This window comes from Bufo gargarizans, chromosome 1 (genome assembly GCF_014858855.1).
Source record: "Bufo gargarizans isolate SCDJY-AF-19 chromosome 1, ASM1485885v1, whole genome shotgun sequence".
NCBI classification, from domain to species: Eukaryota; Metazoa; Chordata; class Amphibia; order Anura; family Bufonidae; genus Bufo; species Bufo gargarizans.
Genome location: NC_058080.1, coordinates 501,237,770 through 501,261,392, shown reverse-complemented (window position 1 = coordinate 501,261,392; position 23,623 = coordinate 501,237,770). Strand labels below are relative to the sequence as shown.

At 43.7% G+C, this 23,623-nt stretch overlaps 1 protein-coding gene across 5 annotated transcripts in view; it reads right to left on the bottom strand.

Annotated features, from left to right (window-relative positions):
• The window catches only part of ADCY4 (adenylate cyclase 4), an 85,336-nt gene that overhangs the window by 36,055 nt on the left and 25,658 nt on the right, over positions 1-23,623 (bottom strand). For all 5 annotated transcript variants that reach the window (XM_044274903.1, XM_044274894.1, XM_044274875.1 and 2 more), the window contains exon 2: positions 16,444-16,810. In XM_044274903.1, coding sequence (XP_044130838.1) covers positions 16,444-16,626 — 183 coding nt within the window. In that variant the 5' untranslated portion in view covers positions 16,627-16,810. The remainder of the gene's footprint in view (positions 1-16,443; positions 16,811-23,623) is intronic.

Sequence of the window (23,623 nt, the reverse complement as noted above, 5' to 3'; positions counted from 1 at the left end):
AGAATCATTGTTCCTGGGCGGCAGATCTGCTGCTGCACCGCTACACGGGCAGATTATTGAGAACGAGCGTTCATAGGAAAGTTTGTCGCCGGTAATCTGCCCGACAATTGGACAGTGTATATACCCTCCAACTATTTTTTCTGAATATGAAACCAGATGCACTTGCAGATGCAGTGCACTTTAAGGGCCAGTTCCCACGACGGATTAAAAAAAAAAAAAAATAATAATAATAATACAAAGCTGAATTTTGTGCTTGAGGTTTCTGAAGCAGATTTGTGCCAAAAAAACACGGAAAATGCAAAAAAACACAATGGGAAATTCAGCACTGATTCTGCCCCACAGGGCATGCAACAGTGCAAAAAAAAGTGTTGCTTCCCATTGAAATGAATGGGAGGCTATTTTAAGACAGAAACACTCCAAAATCAGCGCCAAAAAACTCAGTGCGAACTGGCCCAAACCATTCACACTGGGGCAGATTTACCAATCCTGTAGATGCCAGCTCAGGCTGGATGATAACGGTGGTGCACGGCCAGGCACTTTTGTCTAACTTTCTTCCACCTATTGGTTGGCTTACTTTGCTGGAGAATGTTGCCCCTTAAAGAGGACCTTTCATGGGTCCAGACTTTATAAACTAAGTATCAGGGTATGTAGGGCATACAGCGGGGATCTAATAGCGCTTGCTATTTTTTCTGGGCGCCGCTCCATTTGCCCCTGTTAAATTCTCCCACCCTGTGCTAATTTTTACATCGGTACAGGGAGGAGGAGACACCAGGGTTTCTCAATGGGCGCCGCTCCTTCTCCCTGGCTGTAGCGCGGTACAATCATCTGGCTGTGACGCTCTCCGATGACTGGGAGAAGGTGAACTTTTTTTCTCCCTGGCTGTGATGCTCTCTGCTGTGATTGTACCGCGCTACAGCCAGGGAGAAGGAGACGCCCATTGAGAAACCCTTGCGTCCTCCTCCTTGTACCGATGCAAAAATTAGCATACAGGGTGGGAGAATTTAACAGGGGCAAATAGAGCGGCGCCCAGAAAAAATAGTAAGCGCTATCAGATCCCCGCTGTATGCCCTACATACCCTGATACTTAGTTTATAAAGTCTGGACCCATGAAAGGTCCTCTTTAAAAGGGGTACGCTAGTTGTTAAAAGTTCTCTCCTGTCCACAGCATAGGGGATAACTATTATTGGCAGTGGTCCTACTGCTAGGTCACGAGATCAGGAAAATGGGCGACCTCTAAGGGAATTCTGATAGAAATTAATAGAGCGGCCACACAGAAGTGAGACCGGCTGCTCCATTCATTTCCGGGGGTTGCAGGGGATACAGGGCCCCGTTCTTGTGATTGTCCCAGTGGTAGGACCCTCACCAAACTAATAGTTATAAATACCAGACTCATTTTCCACTAAGCCATGCCCCCTCATCAAGCAGTGCACGCTGGGTTATTCTTTTAGGTTTACTTGCTTCATAAAAAGGTCTAAAATGAGATGCAACAAATTGGGTCACAAATATACAGAGTTTTGGTGCAAATTAGATTAGAATTCAGGAGCAGGCCGTCAATGTGGACCACTGTCAGGTCATTGGATGGAGGGGGGTCTTGGTGCCTACCATCTTCTGATGTATCTCCAGGACATAGCAGTGTGCATTTACTCGTAGATTTCAGGGCTCGGGTCACAATGAGACAAGGCACTTGTGTGACGTTTTACATACAAAGCATTGCCAGATGTTACGTGTCCACTCTGTTAGATGACTTGGGTTACAAAGAAAAGATCTCAGGCTTTAGGACAGTTTCCATAAACTCAGAAGCTCATTGTTCATATGTATGGAAACACATTGGGATTGTAAGAAGCGGTCCGGAGACGTCCCCTCGGGGCGCACTTTGTAACATAAGCTCTCCTACCGATGTGGAGCACTGTACACGCTCATTGAACTTGGTACATAAGCCACATGTTAGCAGGTTGCTCGTCTAAAGTCAGCTCTTATTTGGGAGGCTGGGGTCACAAATTTGTCACATTATTCTATGCTGAAAAAACATGCTAGCCCTAGATGTTATTAGCAGGAAGTCCATGGCAATTATGAAACCGTTTTTTACTAGTGGGGACTTTTTTATGTCTGGCATTTTATTTTAAACGCAACATTTTCACGCAATGTCTTAAAAAAAAAAAACACAACAACACGGAAATGACTACCCCCCAGGTGCAATTGACACATTTATTTATTTTTAAAATGCCACAAATATAATCCCTAAAAATAGGGATACGCTAAAAAAAGCAAACATTTAGCTGTAAAAAGATACGCAAGCAAATACTGTAATTCCTAACTAGACGCTGTCAACGGGGAGATCCGACTGCTGTATGGAAAGCGCCAAGACAGCTGCAAGCTAGAAATGAACGCATCTTTGGTAAATCTGATACCCAGGGGTTAATTGATGTGTATGAATTATTACAGCAGCAGCAATTACTGCTTTGTTCCAATAATTTACATGGGATTGTAACATTGCATTATTCGGGAGACTGAAGGCTTTCATAATGAGATTCTTTACAGAAGAGCCTCCCTCAGCCGAGAAGTATTTGCTGAACTGCCCCTTCCAGATCTGCAGACGCAGCATCTTATTCTATGCAAGGAACTAATGAGAAGCTAAATGAGCAGTTTTCTCCAGATAGCTCCTATTGTCAGCGGAGGAGTACAAGATTTATTTCTATCGCATAGAGAGCTGAAGAGCCACATTCCTGAGAAGGCTTGGGTCAGCGGAAAGACGCAAACCTAGACACTGGAAGTTCCGTTTCCACTTCTTAGGGCGTGTTCACACAACACATTTAGGCTACATGCACACAAACATTGATTGTTTCCTTGTCCGTTCCGTTTTTTTTTTTGGGGGGGGGGGCAGATAGGATGCAGACCCATTCATTTCACTGAGTGCTGTCCGCATCATTATGCATTATGTCCATTCCGTAGCCCCGCAAAAAAAAAAAAAAAAAAAAAAAAAAAAAAAAAAAAAAAAAAAAAAAACAGAACATGTCCTACTCTTTTTTTTTAGGCATTGTTACAACAGATCCGCAAAAAAAACAACGGATGGCATTTTTTATTTTTTGCATATCCGCAATTTGCAGACCGCAAAACACATAGCCTAGGCTACATGCACACAACCGTTCCGCAAAAAAAAAAAAAAAAACTTATGCCATCCTTTTTTTTTTTTCTGCGGATCCATTGTAACAATGCCTAAAACGGACGAGAATAGGACATGTTCTATTTTTTTTGGCGGGGCTACGGAACGGACATACTGATAGCACACTGTGTGCTGTCCGCATTTATTGCTGACCCACTGAAATTAATAGGTTCGCATCCTATCCGCAAAAAAAAAAAAAAAAAAACGGGAAGGACACGGAAACAAAATACGTTCGAGTGCATGTAACCTTAGAACTTTTTTTTGCGGTCCGCCATTATTATAACTGCCTATTCTTGTCCGCAAAACGAGACAAGAATAGGACATGTTATATTTTTTTGCAGACCACGGTACGGAGCAACGGATGCAGAAAGCACACGGAGTGCTGTACGCATCTTTTGCAGCCCCATTAAAGTGAATGGGTCCGCATCCAAACCGCAAATACTGCAGCTCGGATGCGGACCAAAACAACAGTCGTGTGCATGAGGCCTTACCTTGTTGATTTCAGCACATATTATATGACAAAAATCTACAGGGTAAACTGGGTTCTGCCTCCTGTTGACCCTCAAAGGGAATCCATCCATCCCAAAAAGATGGCACGTTTTTCCACAGACACTGTGGCGGGTGTCTAAACAGGGATTAGCCCCATTAAATGGGTCTAATCTGTGGTATTCAAACCACAAATCTGAACATACCCTACAGCCTCTTTCACATAAGTAATATAGAACAGGAGTCATTTACTAACATCGCTATTCCAGTTTTGGGCGTAAATAAACCTCAAGATCACTTTTTGCTCCTTTTTAAATGCCTGTGCAATTATATTACCTGGAAACAGGCGTAAAAGAGGAGTGAAACCTACTCCCGTCAGAAGCTGGTGTCGTTTTTTCACGCCAGGAGCAGGGGTTATCAAAGAACAGTATAAAAAGCTAGTCTTTAATAAATGACCCCCAATAAGCCAGGGTCCGCTCAGTAAAAAGCCAATCGTTTTTCATTCAAGTTTAGTTTGCAATTGAGTTCAGTGTTTCCGTTTTTTCCCCTCTGGATTGCATCAGTTTTTCACACATGTGAAGAAAAACTTTAGAATACCTCTCAATGGAGATCATTTACAAAGAGCAGCTTTTTAAACATGCACCTCGTCAGTAGCGTTAGTAAATTTGCCGTGGAAGATATGATACAGAAACGCACATAAATCTGCACAGAAAGTCGTGCGGATCTTGTGAGAGCTCACCCGCACTGGTGTGCATGGGGCCTTAGACCTCTTTTATACAAGTGATTTCACTTTTCTCATGAAAAAGTGATCAGTCATGAACTCCATTGAAAGTCAATAGAGGACGGATCCGTTTTCTATGGTGTCAGAGAAAACTGATCTGTCCCCATTGACTTGCGTTTTGCTCTGCATCCCAGGACAGAAAACAAACTACAACATGTTGCGGTTTGCTCTCCGGTCTGGGAACGGAACGCATTTTGGAGAATTCTGTTCTGTTCAGTTATGTTTTGTCCCCATTAACAATGAAAGGGGCCAAACGGAAGCGTTTTTCTCCGGTATTGTGACCCTATGAACGGATCTCAATACCGGAAAACATTAACGCTAGTGAGAAAGTAGCCTTAGTGGTAATTCTCATCATTTTACAGCTCACAGTAAATGCTGGTAATGAGTTCTTATCAGTGTATTGAGCTATAGTCACATATTAGGTACTTATCTTTATCATTCATTATGAATGTCTGCGATTTTGGGATAAGTTGTCCAGAAAAAAGAAAATTTCTGGTTGGCAACCCTGCTGCCCATTCTTCAATCCTCCCTGCAAGTCTCACTCAGTCTTCATTTATGATCACCGTCCAGAGAATGGGCATGTTTCCTATTGTCCGTCTTAAAGGGGCCATACAGATTAGATTAGGGCCAGCCAAACGTACTGATTTTAACAGGATCGACCAAACATCTAATATGTTGGGGATGTTCCAACTCTTCCCCGGTGGCAGAGTGGTCAGGGGGGTGAATGATTGAGCAGGTCAGATTTACAATGCTACATAAAAACCACCATCAGAAGCGTCTAGCAGCAGCTTACTCCCCTCTCCCCACTGATAACACATGCTTCACTGCAGTCCAACAGCTCCTGTGGTCACGCTCACATCATCTGAGGGGTTAAAAGTCCTGTGATTGAAGTTGTCTCCCAAAAAATTGGAATAAAATATAAATGCAAAAGTCATACATACCTCAAAATGGTACCAATAAAAACTACAGAGGTCTGTACATGGGAAATATGCAAGTCAGAATATGGCAAAGGAAATACATTTTTTTCATATTTTTTTTTTTACCTTTTTACTTAAAATGTCAACAGTGAAAGGTTTTGATTGGTGGTGGTCCAAGTGCTGAGACCCCCACCAATCGCTAGAACAAGGAGAAAGGTGTACTCGCATAGAGCGCTTCCTCTCCTCACATAGAAAGTCTATGAGACAGTCTGGAGTCAGTCTCCTGCAGCGAGGACAGTGCTTCTCTCTCCTCATCCTAGCAACTGGTAGGGGACTCGGCCCTCCGACCCCACCGGTGTCGCTGCGATAACGTTTTTTGAATACACTAAGCATTAAAGCAGAACGCATAAATTTAGGATTGCCGTCACGTGTCTTTTACCACACACTCAACCCAGAAAACAGGGCGACTGCATTTTTTCCAGTTCCACTTCATGAATAATTTTCCAGCTTCCCGCTACAGCGTATGGAACATTAATTGGCACCATTAGAAAGTCCAACTTTCTTGCAAAAATAACAAGCCTTCATACGTCCATGTGAACGGAAAAAATAGGTTATGGCTTTTTAAACAAAAATGGCTGCGACCTGAAAGGGTTAAAGGGACTGTGCAGAGCGTACTCCGATTTGTACTAATTTTTTGTTTTGAAGGTGGAATTTCTATTCTAAAATTATTCTTAGACGGCATCAGCAAAGCATTAAAAAAATACACAGCTTAACCCCTTAAAGGGGTGCTAGGAGATGCAGCGACGCGGGTGCCGGTGAGCAAGTTAAGTACAACCTGTGTGAGGGGCCCGGGCATTAGAGGGGCCATTATAGGATAACCCCTTTAAGGACCAGGCCAATTTTTCGTTTTTGATCTCGTTTTTTCTTCCACACCTTTCAAGAACCACAACTTTTTACGTTTTCCATTTACATAGCCTTACGAGGACTTTTTATTGTGGGACAAGTTGAATGTTTTAATGGTCATTTCATTTGCGATATCTCATATTGGAAAATTCTCTATGGGGTTTATTTTGACAGTATTTACAATGTGCTTATAGTGACACGACGACCTTATTCTGCGAGTACAGGGATACCAAATTTATATAGTTTTTATTATGTTTTACAACACTGAAGGTAATAAAAACCTTTGAAAAAAAATAACATTTTCTTTGCAGCGCCATATTCTGACACCAATACTTTTTTTATATTTCCCTCTACAGAGCTGCGCAAGGTCTTGTTTTTTGCAGGGCAAGCTGTAATTTTTTATTGGTGTACATTTGGGGTACTTTTTGATAACTTTATTAATTTTAATTTATTTTATTCCATTATGACATTCATCACACAGGGCAAATATATTTACATTGTAACAGTTCAGACAGCGATTTTAATTTTTTATACTTTTTTTTAAACTTGTCTTTACCATAATTTTTAGTCCTCTGGACTTGTACGTAGACTATAATAGACAGTCTATGGAATTTTTATTGGATGCCTGTGAAGCCCAGACCGACACAGCTTAGCAGGCAGCTTACTATAACAGGCCTGGGAGCAGTCACAGGGTCAGTGGGGAGGCCCCGATTAGAAGGGAGCCCTTTCCCTCTTACATTCATGGCCGTAAATGTTGGCACCCCCAAAATGTTTCAAGAAAATGAAGTATTTCTTACAGAAAAAGTATTGCAGTAACACAGTTTTTGCTATACACACACATTTATTCCCTTTGTGTGTATTGGTAAAAAAAAGCAAATCGGACATAATGTCACACCAATCTCTAAAAATGGGCTGGACAAAATTATTGGCACCCTTAACTTAATATTTGGTTGCACGCCCTTTGGAAAAAAAAAAATAACTGAAATCAGTCGCTTCCTATAACCATCAATAAGCTTCTCTCTTATTCTCTAAGGTCTCTCTTAGTGGAAGGGTGCCTTTTCCCAAAGGCAATGTTAAGATCTCTCCACAGGTGTTCAATGGGATTTAGATCTGGACTCATTGCTGGCCACTTCAGAACTCTCCAGCGCTTTGTTGCCATCCATTTCTGGGTACTTTTTGACATATGTTTGGGGTCATTGTCCTGCTGGAAGACCCAAGATCTTGGATGCAAACCCAGCTTTCTGACACTGGGCTCTACAGTGCGACACAAAATCCGTTGGTAATCCTCCGATTTCATGATGCCTTGCACACATTCAAGGCACCCAGTGCCAGAGGCAGCAAAACAACAATGAACCTCCACCATATTTCACTGTAGGTACTGTGTTCTTTTCTTTGTAGGCCTCATTCCGTTTTCGGTAAACTGTAGAATGATGTGCTCTACCAAAAAGCTCTATCTTGGTCTCATCTGTCCACAAGACGTTTTCCCAGAAGGATTTTGGCTTACTCAAGTTCATTTTTGCAAAATGTAGTCTTGCTTTTTTATGCCTCTGTGTCAGCAGTGGGGTCCTCCTGGGTCTCCTGCCATAGCGTTTCATTTCATTTAAATGTCGCCGGATAGTTCGCGCTGACACTGATGCTCCCTGAGCCTGCAGGACAGCTTGAATATCTTTCGAACTTGTTTGGGGCTGCTTATCCACCATCCGGACTATCCTGCGTTGACAACTTTCAGCAATTTTTCTCTTCCATCCACGTCCAGGGAGAATAGCTACAGTGCCATGGGTTGCAAACTTGATAATATTGCCTACTGTGGACCTAATAATATTGCCTAATTTTGGTTCTCAAGTCCTCAGTTTTATTCTCCTCTTTCTGGTGTCCATGCTTAATGTGGCGCACAATGCAAAGACTAAGTGAACTTCTCTCCTTTTTATCTGCTTTCATGTGTAATTTTTATATTGCCCACACCTGTTACTTACCCCAGGTGAGTTTAAAGGAGCATCACACGCTTGAAACAATCTTATTTATCCACAATTTTGAAAGGGTGCCAGTAATTTTGTCCAGCCCATTTTTGGAGTTTGGTGTGACATTATGTCCAATTAGCTTTTTTTTCCTCCCTTTTTTAGTTTTGTTCCAATACACACAAAGAGAATAAACATGTGTATAGCAAAACATGTGTTACTGCAATACTTTTCTGTGAGAAATACTTCATTTTCTTGAAAAATTTCAGGGGTGCCAACATTTACAGCCATGACTGTATGCTGCAGTCTCGTCAGCCCCTACAGTCCTCAAGATAAGTCATTAAAATCCAAACAGTGAGGGTCCAACGCTCCGCACCCTCACCGATTAGCTATTAACTGCAACCTCTGGTGCTGGAACAGGAAGCACAGCTTACCGATTTACTGTCGCTCAGCTCATTCACTTCAATGGGATCCAGGCAGCCTGTAACCCAGCAAAGCCACTACACCTTGAACAGAGCTGTGCTTACTGTTCCATTCAAAGGGCTCCTTCCAGTGCCAAAGGCTGCAGGGCTGGTGATATTGGCGGTGCCAGACCCCCACCAGTCAGATTTTCAGGACATATCTTGAGGATAGGTCATCAATATTAGGAGCTTAGAAATCCCTTTAATGTGGCTGTCCACACACATGTATATCAGATAACAGGAAAGTTGTAACTAGCACTACCCTTCCATAAAATATTCTAGATCACTAATTGTATCTGGAAATTTGGACTGTGACCTTTACCCTGCCAGGTCTGCTCTCATCGCCTGCCCTTGTGCCCAATGTGTTATATTAAACCAGCAGTCTCTCTATTTCATGAAGCCAAGTAAGTTAACAAATTACAATCCCTATGCTGCTATAAAGTTCAAGGGTTACAAACTTGGGAGACTTTTACCTGTAAACAAGCATATTCAGTTCTGTCATTTCAGGTGACTTTTCAGAATAAGCTACCATGCGGGTGTACATGACGAACAATATATCGAGCCATAATGTGACTCGTGTCCTCATTCATCAGCAGTTTCTTTTTCTCTCTCTAATTGACAGTTTTCCCTGAGGTAGTGGATAGAGATTAGCTGCTATGATGTCTCCCATATACAGCATAAAGGAAAGACTAAGGCCTCTTTCACACGAGCGTGATGGATTAGGTGCAGATGCGCTCAGGGTGCGTTCAGTGAAACTCGCACAATTTTGCAAGCAAGTTCAGTTAGTTTTTTCTGCGCTTGCGGTCAGTTTTATCAGCCCGAGTGCAATGTGTTTTGATGCGTTTTTCACGCGCGTGATAAAAAAACCTGAAGGTTTACAAACAACATCTCTTAGCAACCATCAGTGAAAAACGCATTGCACCCACACTTGCTTTCCGGATGCAATCCGTTTTTCACTAAAGCCCCATGCACTTCCATGGGGCATGGGCTGCGTGAAAAACGCAGAATATAGAATATGCTGCATTTTTCACGCAACGCAGAACTGATGTGTGGAAAAAAAAAACCCCGCTCATCATGTACACAGACCCCAAATGGGTCAGGATACAGTGCGTGTGCTATGCGTTCAAGTCACGCATTGCACACTCGCAGAAAACTCACTTGTGTGAAAGAGGCCTAATTCCTGCGCCATTATATCTCTCTAGCACACCCTCAGCAGCAGCATGGAGGACATTATATCGCAGTACTGAGCAGTGCAGCTGAGAATCCAGCACTGGGATGAGATAGACAACTTCTATATGTCTCTCGCTCTCTCTGCTGACTAGTCTGAGAAGTGGAAAAATAGGTATTTTTCTTTAATAAAAAATATATTACAAAGTATGTTATCACTACTTGTGCTATTGATTTATGAAAAACTGAAATAGTAATTATGTAACCCATTAAAGTGAACCTGTCATCAACTTTCTGCTGCCCATACTAACGGCAGTATAAAGTAGAGACAGGTGAGTTGATTTCAGCGGCCTGTCATTTAAAAGTTAAAAGTAAGTAGTTGCCTGGAAAAGAGTCCCAGCCACCTGAGAAGAGTCATGGTTATCCATGAATTCCTGCTCTCCCTGCCCACCTGCTGATGACTGACAGTCTTCTACTGAGTTTTCTCTCTAGGAGAAAACTGCCAATCATCAGCAGATAGGTCGGGGAGTGCAGGAGATTATGGATAACCAGGACTCTTCTCAGGTAGATCTGACTCTTTTCAAGGCCTGGGCTGCAATAATTATGATGCTGGTTCTCAGCAACCACTGACTTTTAGCTCCTGACTGACGCACATGCGCAGTTCCTTCCCTGAGGCTGATGCCAGCACAGGGAAGGAACACTACGACGGCAGTGCGCATTGCGAGATTACGGCAATCTGACTTCGTGAGCAAGGAGGAGATTCCTGAATACAGGCGGTGCTGGGCTCCTTCACAGGGGGACGTGGCTTGGCTCCAGAACGGTTAGTACAGACCCTTGGGCTCCTTACCAGGCTGATTTACATATATATAAAATCATTTTTTTACACTAAATAAAACCACACAGAGCTATGGGACAGGTATATTGCGGACATGCTAGCGGCGATCTAGCCGTGCATGTCTGTATCTCTAGAGGGTAAAAAGAGGTGACAGAATCCCTTTAATGCTTGTTAGGGCACACTGGTTCTCCACCCCCCCCCCCCCCCCCTTTCTTTCTCCCTGTCCTGTCTGAGACGGATCCGCTCATATAATGCAGACGGTGGCTCCGTTCAGAACGGATCCGTCTGCATTATATTGTAAAAATAATTCTAAGGGTAAAAGTAGCCTCAGATGGATCCGTCTAGACTTTACATTGAAAGTCAATGGGGAACGGATCCGTTTGAAAATTGAGCCATAGTGTGTCATCTTCAAACGGATTCGTCCCCATTGACTTACATTGTAAGTCTGGACGGATCCGCTTGCCTCTGCACGGCCAGGCGGACACCCGAACGCTTCAAGCAGCGTTCAGGTGTCCGCTTGCTGAGCGGAGCGGAGGCTGAACGCTGCCAGACTGATGCATTCTGAGCGGATCCGCGTCCACTCAGAATGCATTAGGGCTGGACGGATGCGTTCGGGGCCGCTTGTGAGCCCCTTCAAACGGAGCTCACAAGCGGACACCCGAACGCTAGTGTGAAAGTAGCCTAAATTAAAGATGCGGTCTGGTCTGGTTGGCTCTAGAAGAAAATATACGGCGAGTCAAGCGCTGCTGCCGATTGGTTGACATCCATTGCTGGGGGAGATTTCCAGTGATTTGATTCGTTCTCGCCCCCACAGCGGGAATTTTCTCCCCTTTGTATTTTCAGGTTTTCCACTACTTTGGGGCCAGTTAAAGAAGATTTGATCGGAGCCAGCCCTCCCTTAATTTTTATCTTATTTTCTCTAAATGTGCTTTATTAGTGGTGCTGTATCGCTCACCTGATACTGAGTGGAACTTGGTTTATATGGATGGTTCAATATTGGTCTATATTGATATGGTTTAACGGTTTTAATTATGTTTGCAGACCCATTGACTTGAAAAGGTCCGTGATCTGCAAGATCCTATCTTTTTCAGTGTGGAGGCACAGACTTTAAAGCCCACAGAAGCACTTCTGAGCTCCCCAAGTCTGCAAGGATGGTTCTAAACGTCCTTACAAAGTTTGCAGCTGGACAGAGATTGTTCAGAGAAGCAGGAAGCTGGTTGTCAGTGACTGGACTCCTCATCGAGTAGGCAGAGATGTTTTTTTTACCATCCTTGGCTTCCCCATCGCTGTATACTCTAATGCTATGTATACAGATCAGGAAGCAGCCATAACACTGCTTCCTCTCATTTCAGCCATCACAAGATCTGCAGGTGGCGGGTAACTGCAAGAACTGCTTGCTTTTAGGAGAACTAGATTAGCTTTAGGCCCCCCGCAGACGAGCGTGTCCGGATTATGTCTGGATGCGTTCAGTGAAAACTGTGCGATTTTGCAAGCAAAGCCATTCAGTTTTGTTTGTGATCGCGTTCAGTTTTTATCGCACAGGTGCAATGCGATTTACTGCGTTTTTCACATGCGTGGTAAAAAAATTATTTTTTTACAAACATCTCTTAGCAACCATCTGTGAAAAACACATTGCATCTGCACTTGGTTGGGGATGCGATGCGATTTTCACGCTGCTCTATTCACTTCTATGGGGAAAAACGCAGAATATAGAACATTCTGCGATTTTCACGAAATGCATAAGTGATGCGTGAAATTCAACGCTCATGTACACAGACCTATTGAAATTAATGGGTCCGGATTCCGTACGGGCACAATGCGTTCGCATCACGTATTGCATCCGCACGGAATACTCGCTTGTGTGAAAGGGGCCTTACAGTTCATGCCAGGAGGCTGTATTTCCCCTATAACTAATTAAAAGGTGTCATCAAATTTCTCAAACAGCCCCCCAATGTGCCGGGCCCCTAACAGGTAGGGGGGGGAAGATGTTTGAGAAATTGGATGACACCTTTAGGTCACTTTCACACGAGCGAGTTTTATGCGCGGGTGTGAACGCATTGCACCCACACCACTGAATCCTGACCCATTAATTTCAATAGGTCTGTACATGAGCGTTTTTTTTTCATGCATCACTTGTGCGTTGCGTGAAAATTGCAGCATGTTCTATATTCAGTGGTTTTTTACGCAGCCCTGGCCCCATAGAGGTGAATGGAGCTGTGTGAAAAAAGCATTGCATCCACAAGCAAGTGCGGATGCGATGCGTTTGTCACTGATGGTTGCTAAGAGATGTTGTTTGTAAACCTTCAGTTTTCACGAGCATGAAAAATGCACCAAAACGCATTGCACCCGTGCACAAGAAAACTGAACGGAATCACAGACAAAACTGACTGAACTTGCTTGTAAAATGGTGCGAGTTTCACTGAACGCACCCTGAACGCATCCAGACCTAATCCGTCACGCCCGTGTACAAGAGGCCTTAATGTATCAGCCCCAGTTATAGGAGAAATCAGCAATAAGAAATAAGTAACGTTAAATGCCCCCAAAGGTCTTGAACACACTACAGTGCTCTACAATAGATGGTAGCGATGTGATCCTACCAACAACATGCAGTCATGGCTGAGCAGCCTAACAGGAACGTTCACCAATGGCCCTGTGCCCTCACCCTCCTAGGCAGCTCTGCGAATGGAGGCAACCAGTTCTGCTCACATTCACAGGTTGATTGTGGCCAAATCATTCCTGAAGAACCGCTTTAAACAAATGTCCATACATATGATGCTCTGATTCTTAGCAAAGAGCCTGGAAGGATTACAATGAAAGGTAACTACTATTATAAAGCTGAAGGCACAGGATTCACCACTAACAATAGGTGCACACGTCACAGAAAGGAAACCAGCCCTCCATGAACTTTAGCTGTATGTGGCGCTAGGATGCTGTGTCATCAGGCTCCGCCCTGGGGATCAAACACGCAGTGAGGGTTCAGGGCACGCCACAAAAAGGGTGTGATCTGTCTCAAAGGGGACATGGTTTGAGAAAAAATGCATGCTATTGCCCAATAAAAATAAATTCTTCTACTCCCGAATCCTGTATATTGAAAAATAATCATCATGCTACGACAGAGGAAAAAATGCTACATATGCCATTCTCATAAGCATTTTCTTTGAAGCAAACATAACATATAGGCCTCCTCCACACGAACGTGTGCTGTCTGTTGCCGTATTGCGGACCTCATTTGCGGATTCGCAATACATGGGCATTCTGCATTCACTTCAATGGGTCCGCAAATCCGGAGATGTGGAATGGTGCGGAAGGGAAGCACTACGGAGTGCCTCCGTGGTGTTTGGTCCTGTACTTCCGTACGACTATTATAAAGCTGAAGGCACAGGATTCACCACTAACAATAGGTGCACACGTCACAGAAAGGAAACCAGCCCTCCATGAACTTTAGCTGTATGTGGCGCTAGGATGCTGTGTCATCAGGCTCCGCCCTGGGGATCAAACACGCAGTGAGGGTTCAGGGCACGCCACAAAAAGGGTGTGATCTGTCTCCAAGGGGACATGGTTTGAGAAAAAATGCATGCTATTGCCCAATAAAAATAAATTCTTCTACTCCCGAATCCTGTATATTGAAAAATAATCATCATGCTACGACAGAGGAAAAAATGCTACATATGCCATTCTCATAAGCATTTTCTTTGAAGCAAACATAACATATAGGCCTCCTCCACACGAACGTGTGCTGTCTGTTGCCGTATTGCGGACCTCATTTGCGGATTCGCAATACATGGGCATTCTGCATTCACTTCAATGGGTCCGCAAATCCGGAGATGTGGAATGGTGCGGAAGGGAAGCACTACGGAGTGCCTCCGTGGTGTTTGGTCCTGTACTTCCGTTCCGCAAAAAGATAGAACATGTCCTATCTTTTTGCGGAATGGGCGGATAGCGGACCCATTAAAGTGAATGGGTCCGTGATCAGCTGCAGCTGCCCCACCGTCGGTGTTTGTGTATTGCGGCCCGTACATGAGGTGTGTCAGTACATGACTATTTTAAAGGGAACCTGTCATCTGGATTTTGTGTATAGAGCTGAAGACATTGGTTGCTAGATGCCCGCTAGCACATCCGCCATACCCAGTCCCCATAGCTCTGTGTGCTTTTATTGTGTAAAATGAGTCATATCTTACTTGTGTGACCAGAGAAGAGTCGTATTTTCAAGCTCTGACTCATCTCAGGTTAATTTGCATATGTATCAAATCGGTTTTTATACACAATAAAAGCACACAGAGCTATGGGGACTGGGTATTGCGGATGTGCTAGCGGCCATCTAGCAACCCATGTCCTCAGCTCTATACCCAAAATCCTGGTGACAGGTTCCCTGTAAGACTCCATTTTGTACAGAGCTGTAATACTACTGTCATAAAGGTGTCTGAGCCCTTACTGTACCTCAGACATCATACAGACGGTTTCTTCCAATACAAATCTAACAGAAACTAAAATCACGGCCATTAGATACCACATGTACAATGGTCTTCATCCCTGGAATATGTTGGTCCTGCAGTAAGCACAAGTCCTTATGCTTCATGTAGACAACCATGTGAATTACGGACACTAAGGGTTCATGCACATTACCATTGCCCGTTTTGCTGTCCGCAAAACACGGATGGCCGGCCTCTTTAATAGGACAGTCCAATCCTGGGACATGTCTTATAATTTTGCGTGCAGCACAGAACGGATGTGGACAGAACATGGAGTGCTGTCTGCATCTTTTGCGGCCCCACCGAAGTGAACAGGCCCGCATTTGACTGGCAAAAAATGCAGGTTGGTTGTGGACCTAAACCATTGTCGTGTGCATGAGCCCTTAAGCATATCAGTACTTCAGTCCACATGACTCAGTATCGGACACCATATTCAAGGCCATACAGATACCCAGTCTGGCTGTGTGCAGGAGGCCTAAAGCCATACATCAATTGATTTTAATGCAGTTTCTATGGGGGTCATTTACAGTCAGAAATACGCCTATATTAGGTGTATTCCTGGCAAAGATTGTCCCCCAAAGTGTCAGATTCTGATTGAAAAGTTGGGAGACCGTCAGTAACCAATTAGAATCTGACAATTGTGAGAATCACTGATTTAGATTCAGACCTGGAAACTGGGAGGCCTTCAGTAACCAGTTTCCAGGTCTGAATCTAAATCAGTGATTCTTACAATTAGTGATGAACAAATGTATTTTTGTGAATCTAATTATAAAAAAATAATAAAAATAAAAATCGGCCTCTTTGAGCAGTGAGGGGCTCACCCAGCTATTCAAGAGACTCCTCCTCCCCTCATCCTGTTTTCCGGGTGTACCCAGCCTTGAGAAGCGCATGAAAGGTCATCATCTGCTCCGCTACTGGGAATAATGGCTCAGACATAGGGGGTTCAGATTTTTTTAAATAAATTAACACACACAAAAAATAATCACACATTGATTTGCTCGCCACTTATAGTCCTTATTCAGGAGGCCAGCACAACTGATAACAAGCAGTTCATGATGTAGGTAAGTAGTCATTTCTGACCGATATATCATTACACACAACGTATTCACGGAGAGTAGGTCATCAAATGGATTTCCTAAACCTCTTTCTAATAAGCATATACATAAAAAGGGGGCTGGCAGTCAGGCCTGAATGAGTTCTTTGAAGGTAATCCCTTGGAAATAATCGCACATATATGAATCAAGTGTTTGTTCATTTCACGACTATGACCTAGTAAAACTATTCATAGAAAGTCTAATGTTCTACTCACCCGGCCAGTGCCAAAGGTAACAGCTATGAGCGCGCAGCATATTGCCAAGATGATGAGCAGCAGGAGCAGGATCACTGGGTACTGCTGGCTCATACGATAGTGCGACTCATAGGAAAGACCTTCTTTTCCACTTTTCCATCGTGGTGGATAAGGGCCCAAGTGAGCCCTGCTATTCTCTGGCATCTGTGTCAACTATTATTGTCTTTTGCTCCAGGAAAAAGTAGGCGCAAGGTAAAACTGGTAGAAGAACATGAAACATCATTTAAGGTCCTTTACAAAGTTCTTGGAAAAGAGCTGTAGAACCTCCATAGATGGCACATGATGCTGCACGGGATCTGCATGCAATGGCTTCACAGACAACCAGGATCTGGAAGAAAAGAAAACAATGGTCAGGAAATAAATAGGATGGTGTCCTTCACACGCAACCCTTCATGACATGACCTCGGCACCCATGACTCTCGTCTAACCTTTCTAAGGTCTTCCTTCTACAATCTATTCAGTATAATATGAACATGAATAGGAACCTATTAACACATTTGACAGCATTTCTTTTGTGCCTAGGAGACAAAAAGCCTGTAACATGTTGTTGTACACTCACCCTACACCATAGTGGAGGCTTCACACTACTGTAGGAACCTGCAGACTACCTATATCCCTGTCAGATAAATCAAATGTGTATGGAACATGGCCGTGTTTTATTAAGGCTACTCTGTGCTGTCCGGTTTTGAGATATGGCACAGGGTCTCAAAATCGCAGGACAACGCTTCTGTTTGAATAATACAACCGGCTACATCCGTACAGAACGGATCCGGTTGTATTATTTAAAAAAAAAAATTAAAAAAAAAGGGAAAAAAACTGATCCATCTCTAAAACCGTTGTAAGTCAATGGGTGCTGGATCTGGTTTTTCATTGTCCGAAAAAAACTGATCTGGCACCAATGACTTGCATGGTTTTTGATGCCAGATCCGGCTTGTTCAGTTTTCTATGCCACACACAAATACACTGCTTACAGCAGTTTTGTGCCCGGCGCGGTAACAAAATAAACTGGTATGGAATGCTTTCTGATGCACTCCGTCCCAGTTTGTTCAGTTTCCTCCCTATTGAAAATGAATGGGGACAAAACGGAAGCGTTGTGCTACAGTTTTGAGACCCTGTGCTGGATCTCAAAACCGGACAGCACAACGCAGATGTGAAAGTAGCCTAAGACAACCTAGGTACCAACCAGCAGCAGCAATCCAGTGCTTTGGCCCAAAATCTGGACTTCATCCAGCGCAGCTCTGCAAGTGGAAGCAACCTGTTCAAGTCACATTCCAGGACAGGGTGCTGGAGGCCATTTTAATCATTCCAGAAAAACCCATTTAAAGGAAACATAGCTACCCTCACTTTGAGTCTGCAGGATCTGACACAGAGTCTTGTAGACATCCTGCAGGGAACCAAAGGGGTTAACCTCCTGCATCATCAGCTGAGGGGGTAAGATTTAAAGGGCTGGGGATTAAAGGCCTCTTTACACGAATAGATAATTATTTGAAAAATCATGAAATCGTGCAAAAGTGATCAATTATTGATCGGCTCCCTTTAAAGCTTGGCACTGGACCATGAGGATGTGAAGGGGGACACACAGTAAAGATTTTTTTTTATAGAGGTCTCTAATTCCATCTGTAATATCAGACAGAATAGGACCAAGGATAATGAGAAGATAAAGAGAGGAAGAGCTGGAATTTTTTTTTTTACATTTTTATGTTTTCTTACAACTTTTTTTTTTTATTGCAAAAATCAGTAGAACACATGAATATATCAAACTGTGAAGTATATCTTAATAGTGGTACTGTATCTCGCCCCCGGCAGCCTATAGTTGAGGATTTTCAGAGAACAAAAAAGCAACCTATTAACTATTAACCGAACTAGTAAGTAAGTTTGTTCGGAATGTGTGCTTTTGAAAGTATCAAGTTGTGCCCATGGTTAACATGATGCCTTCTAAAAATGTTCTTCCTTTTGCTGATATTCCATTGCCACCAGCATCCCTTCCAGCAGAACCAGTGTCTAAATGTATGTTATGTCATCACTGACAGCAGATCTAACTGGGCCAAAATTGCTGCTACTCACGAGCATCAGCTTCTGGGAAAAGCTCAAAATTAAAAAAAAATATATATATTTTAAGATTCATTTTTTGGGTTCTTGAATACCTGTTTAACCCGTCTGTACACAATGGGTCTGTGCACATGAGCGTTGTTTTTCACACATCAGTTCTGCGTTGCTTAAAAATCGCAGCATGTTCTATATTCAGCATTTTTCACACAGCCCTGGCCCCATAGAAGTGAATGGGGCTGCGTGAAAAACGCATTGCATCCGCAAGCAAGTGCGGGTGCGATACGTTTTTCACTGATGGTTGCTAAGAGATTTTGTTTTTAAACCTTCAGTTTTTTATCACACGCGTGAAAAACGCATCAAAACGCATTGCACCCACGCGGAAAAACTGAACGCAATTGCAGACAAAACTGACTGAACTTGCTTGCAAAATAGTGCGAGTTTCACTGAACGCACCCTGGACGCATCCAGACCTAATCTGTCACGCTCATGTGAAAGAGGCCTAAGTGTTTTTTTTTATTTATTTTTTAAATGCTTTTTCCCCCCCAATACATCTCTACAGTGGATGTGACATTACATTCCTTTAAAATATAACACCAGGCATACAAAAAAAAAAAAACATCAATTGCTAAAGGATACTATATAGGCAAAAACTATACAAAAAAACAAATGCTGCTCAAGTCAGACGCATTTCAAAAAAAATTTTTTGCCCCCCTTCCCCCCCATAGCTGTGTGTGAAGGAGCCCTAGATCTATATCACGTATGAAATGCTATGGGCATAACAGATGTGAACACTAGTAGTGTGTAGGGTTGAGCGGTAAACCGGTGTCAACGATCTACCGCGGTATTAAGAAACAGCAATATCGCCGTTTCCAAATAACTGCGGTATTTGGTGACGTCATAGGAGCGGTCATATGTGTGCTGACCGCTCCTAAATCTGTGTCAGCACGCCCCTGCATCGTGCATATGCATGCTGTACATATTACTTCCTGCAGTGGCCACCCCCGGCTCCTCCTCAATCCCATATTCAAGTCTCCGCCCACGGGCCGAGCACAGGAGCGATGCACGCAAAGTCAGTCAGCAGTCCGTGTCCAAGCCAAGGTGGGGGAAGAGGAGTGAGAGACCCTAACGGCCCAGAAATAAAGGTTGTACTGTCTATGCATTCTGCGGCCCTGGCCCTGCCTGCAAGCTGCATTGCACATGGTGATGGCACTTAATAAACTATAATGTCTCCCTGTTGCCCCCATACAGGAGCAATAAGACATTTCTGTATGGGGGCCACAAGACCGTATACTGATGGCGGAGGGGTTACAAAATGTTGTCCCATGCAGTATAATGTCACCTTGTGGCACCCATATACAGTATAGTTCCTAAGTCCAGACAGTATAATGTCTCCTGGTGGCCCCATGCATTACAGTGACTCTTGTGGCCCACTGCCTGCCGAGCAGCCAGCCCATACAGTATATAAGGTCTCCTTGTGGCTGCCCCACACAGTATAACGTCTCCTTGTGGCTGCTAGGGGTGGGCAATATGGCCTAAAATCTATATTGCAATATAGTTTTAAGCATGTGCGATATGCGATATATTGTTTTCTATATTTGGGGGGGGGGGGGGGTTAAATTTTTTTTATTTTTTTTAGTACTTTTTATTTAATAACTATTAGCCTCCTTAAGGGCTAGAACCCTTGTCGTATTCACCCTAATAGAGCTCTATCAGGGTAAATAGGACTTCACACTCTCCCTGCTGCCTTGTGCTTTGTGCACACAACAGCAGGGAGCTGACCATGGCAGCCAGCCTCTCATGTGCCCCCCAGCCTCGGATCCGCCTCCCAGCCCCTGATCAGCCCCCCAGCCTCTCATGTGCCCCACAGCCTCTCCCTCTTATCAGCCCCCTCTGGTAACTCAAACCCCCCCCCCCCCCCCCAGTATTAATCATTGGTGGCAGTGGCCACAGGGTCCCCCTCCTCATTGGTGGCAGTGGGCAGTTCCGATTGGAGTCCCAGCAGTGTAATGCTGGGGCTCCGATCGGTTACCATGGCAGCCAGGACGCTACTGAAGTCCTGGCTGCCATGGTATGTTAGCGAGCAGCATTATACTCGCGCGCGCCGTGGCCGCCGGGCGCTCCTTCTTCTCATAGGTCTGTGCGGTGCATTGCTAATGCTTACAGCATTAGCAATGAGCCACACAGACAGGAGAAGGAGCGACCGGCGGCCACGGCGCGCGCGAGTATAATGCTGCTCGCTAACATACCATGGCAGCCAGGACTTCAGTAGCGTCCTGGCTGCCATGGTAACCGATCTTCACTACCGCTCCGTGGTCCAATCGCGGTCCAGCGATATGCACAAAATCCATATCGTGGCACAAATTTATATTGCATATCGCCTATATCGCCCACCCCTTGTGGCTGCCCCCATACAGCATAACGTCTCCTTGTGGCTGCCCCCATACAGTATAACGTCTCCTTTTTTCTTCTAAATGGGTATTTATTGCGATATATATCGTTATCGCGATAAATTTCTTAATATAGTTATAGTGGGAATATTTTTTATATCGCATAACCCTATTGTGAATTATACTTAATATGCTTTATTTACACAAAAAATTATTTATTTTTATTTAAACCTATTGTGACATTTTTATTTCATCTAGTCATCTTTTTTTCCCACCTGTAATTCACTAGAAAATTTCACTTTGGCAATACATTACTGAGGTTATAATTAACATTTGTGGCATAGGTAACTGACTGCTCGGTCCTGTTTCCTGTGCAATCATTTTTCAGTCTCCCTTGAAAACTGAGGCATGGAAACATAGAATGTGTCGGCAGATAAGAACCATTTGGCCCATCTAGTCTGCTCAATATACTAAATACTATGGATAGCCCTTGGCCCTATCTTATATGAAGGATGGCCTTATGCCTATCCCATGCATGCTTAAACTCCTCCACTGTATTTGCAGCTACCACTTCTGCAGGAAGGCTATTCCATGCATCCACTACTCTCTCAGTAAAGTAATACTTCCTGATGCTACGTGCTCCTTCCTTCCCATTTCCTCCATTCTCTAAACTATGCTGAAGTCTTATAGTTCCACCTATAAGAAGGGGAGATTCACAAAGCCGAGTGATGGTAAATCCACATGAATCTATAGGCATATATAACTGTTACTGTTTTGTGTATGTTCTAAGCTCACAAGCTTTACTGGTAGCGATTTACACTGCAAGTATTATTTTTAGTATATTAGACTCTTGACAACAACAACAACAACAACAAAAAAAATGCACCAAGGGGAACGGAATGATACTTTCTATGTGTGAATGTAATGATGATTTATATAAGTTATTACAATATTAGGAGGAGCCTTTAGGACCTTGTTGGGCCATCTCTAGCTTGGATACAAGATGAGATACCATTGGGTATGGAGGCACACAAGTTTCTTATTGTATCCTGTATGCAGCACATTTGCCCATCATAGATGTTGCAGCTGGACCGGTAGATCCTGAATGTTGGTAGGTTAATGAAGCTGGTGTCTCAGCTTGTCCCATAAATGCTGGAGATCTGGAGACTGGGCAGGTCAAGGAAGTGCTACAATCTGGTGGAGACATTCTTGGGAAATCCTTGCTGTGTGTTGATGAGCATGAGACTACAAAATACAAGATCACTACTAAGGGTGACTGACTGTTTGATACTGTTCCTCAGATCATCACACTAGCAGTTAGGGTAACGTGACGCTCCACAGCAAAGGCAGGACTAAAGTGTTCACCATGAGGTCTCCAAACTCAAACCCAACGGTCATGGTATCCCTTATAGATGTTGGATTAGTTGCTAAAGACAATACAGTTCCATTCTAGGTTTCCCCAAATGAAGGCGATGGTGGCTGTCTGTCAATGGCAGGACATGTAATGGGTGCCCTGACACCAAATTTCCTCTCCTGAGCACCTAGAAATGGTGCAGGCAGAGAGAAGGGAGTGTAATGAAATGACCATCCTTCTCTCAATCCAATGATGTGCTCCATAAAGTCTTCAAGAGCATTTTAGAGGCAAGTCTAGGTCTCACAAAAAAGTACACTACCCAAATGTAGCCTCTGAGGGCCTTTATCAGGCAGCAGGGGAAAAACATTTATGCCCATTACTCCCACTGGATTATCTCTTGGATTTAGAGAGTATAAATCATCCACTTGAGAATTCTCCCTTGATGCAAAGAGGTCTATTTGTGGACTGCCCCACTTGAGACAAATCAGTTGGAATACTTCCTTGTTGAGCATCCACTCTCCTGGGTTGAATTTGTGCCGATTCAGGAAATCTGCTGTTGTTTTGTATATTCCTTTTAGGTGAATAGCTGAAATGGATAGAACGTTCTTTTCTGCCCATGTAAATATCTGGTCTGCTAGACCCTGAAGAAGAGCGATTCTTGTTCCTCCCTGACCTTCGAGACTGTGTTCATGTTGTCCGAGAGTATCTTGAGGTGTTGGCCCTGAAATAAATGCCCTGCCGCCTTGAAAGTTTCCAGAACTGCTTTTCAGGTCTCTGAAATTTGATGATCTTTGACTGTCCTGGATGGAACATTTTCCCTGAAAGAAAAAGCTGTCTTTCCAAAGGGCGCCCCAACCTTTCTGACTTGTGTCCGTGGTGATTACCGCCACTGGAGACATATTCCAGGGAATATGTATATGTAGGTTTTTCAGATCCAACCACCAGGATAGGGAGATTCCTTACTTTTTCTGGAAGGATCATTTTGGAATTGAGGGAGCGGTGGTCTCTGTCCCATCTTAATAGCACTGTCTCCTGTAATGTCCTTGAATGGAATTGTCTCCAAGGGACCATTTGGATGCAAGATGCCATTAGTCCCAGTATTTGCATGGATTCCCTTAAGGTACAACTTTCCTTTCTTTTGAAGGAATCGATCTTCTCTCATCTTTTCTTGCTCCTCTGAGTCTAGAAGAGTTCCCAGAAACATTTTCCTGGTATCTGGGTGCAGGTCTGATTTCTCGTAATTTACTATCCATCCCAATTCTTTTAATAGGGATAAGGTCTGTTGAAGATGATCCTCCAGCAGCTGTTACGATTTTGCTATGAGTAGAAAATCGTCCAGGTATAGCACTAT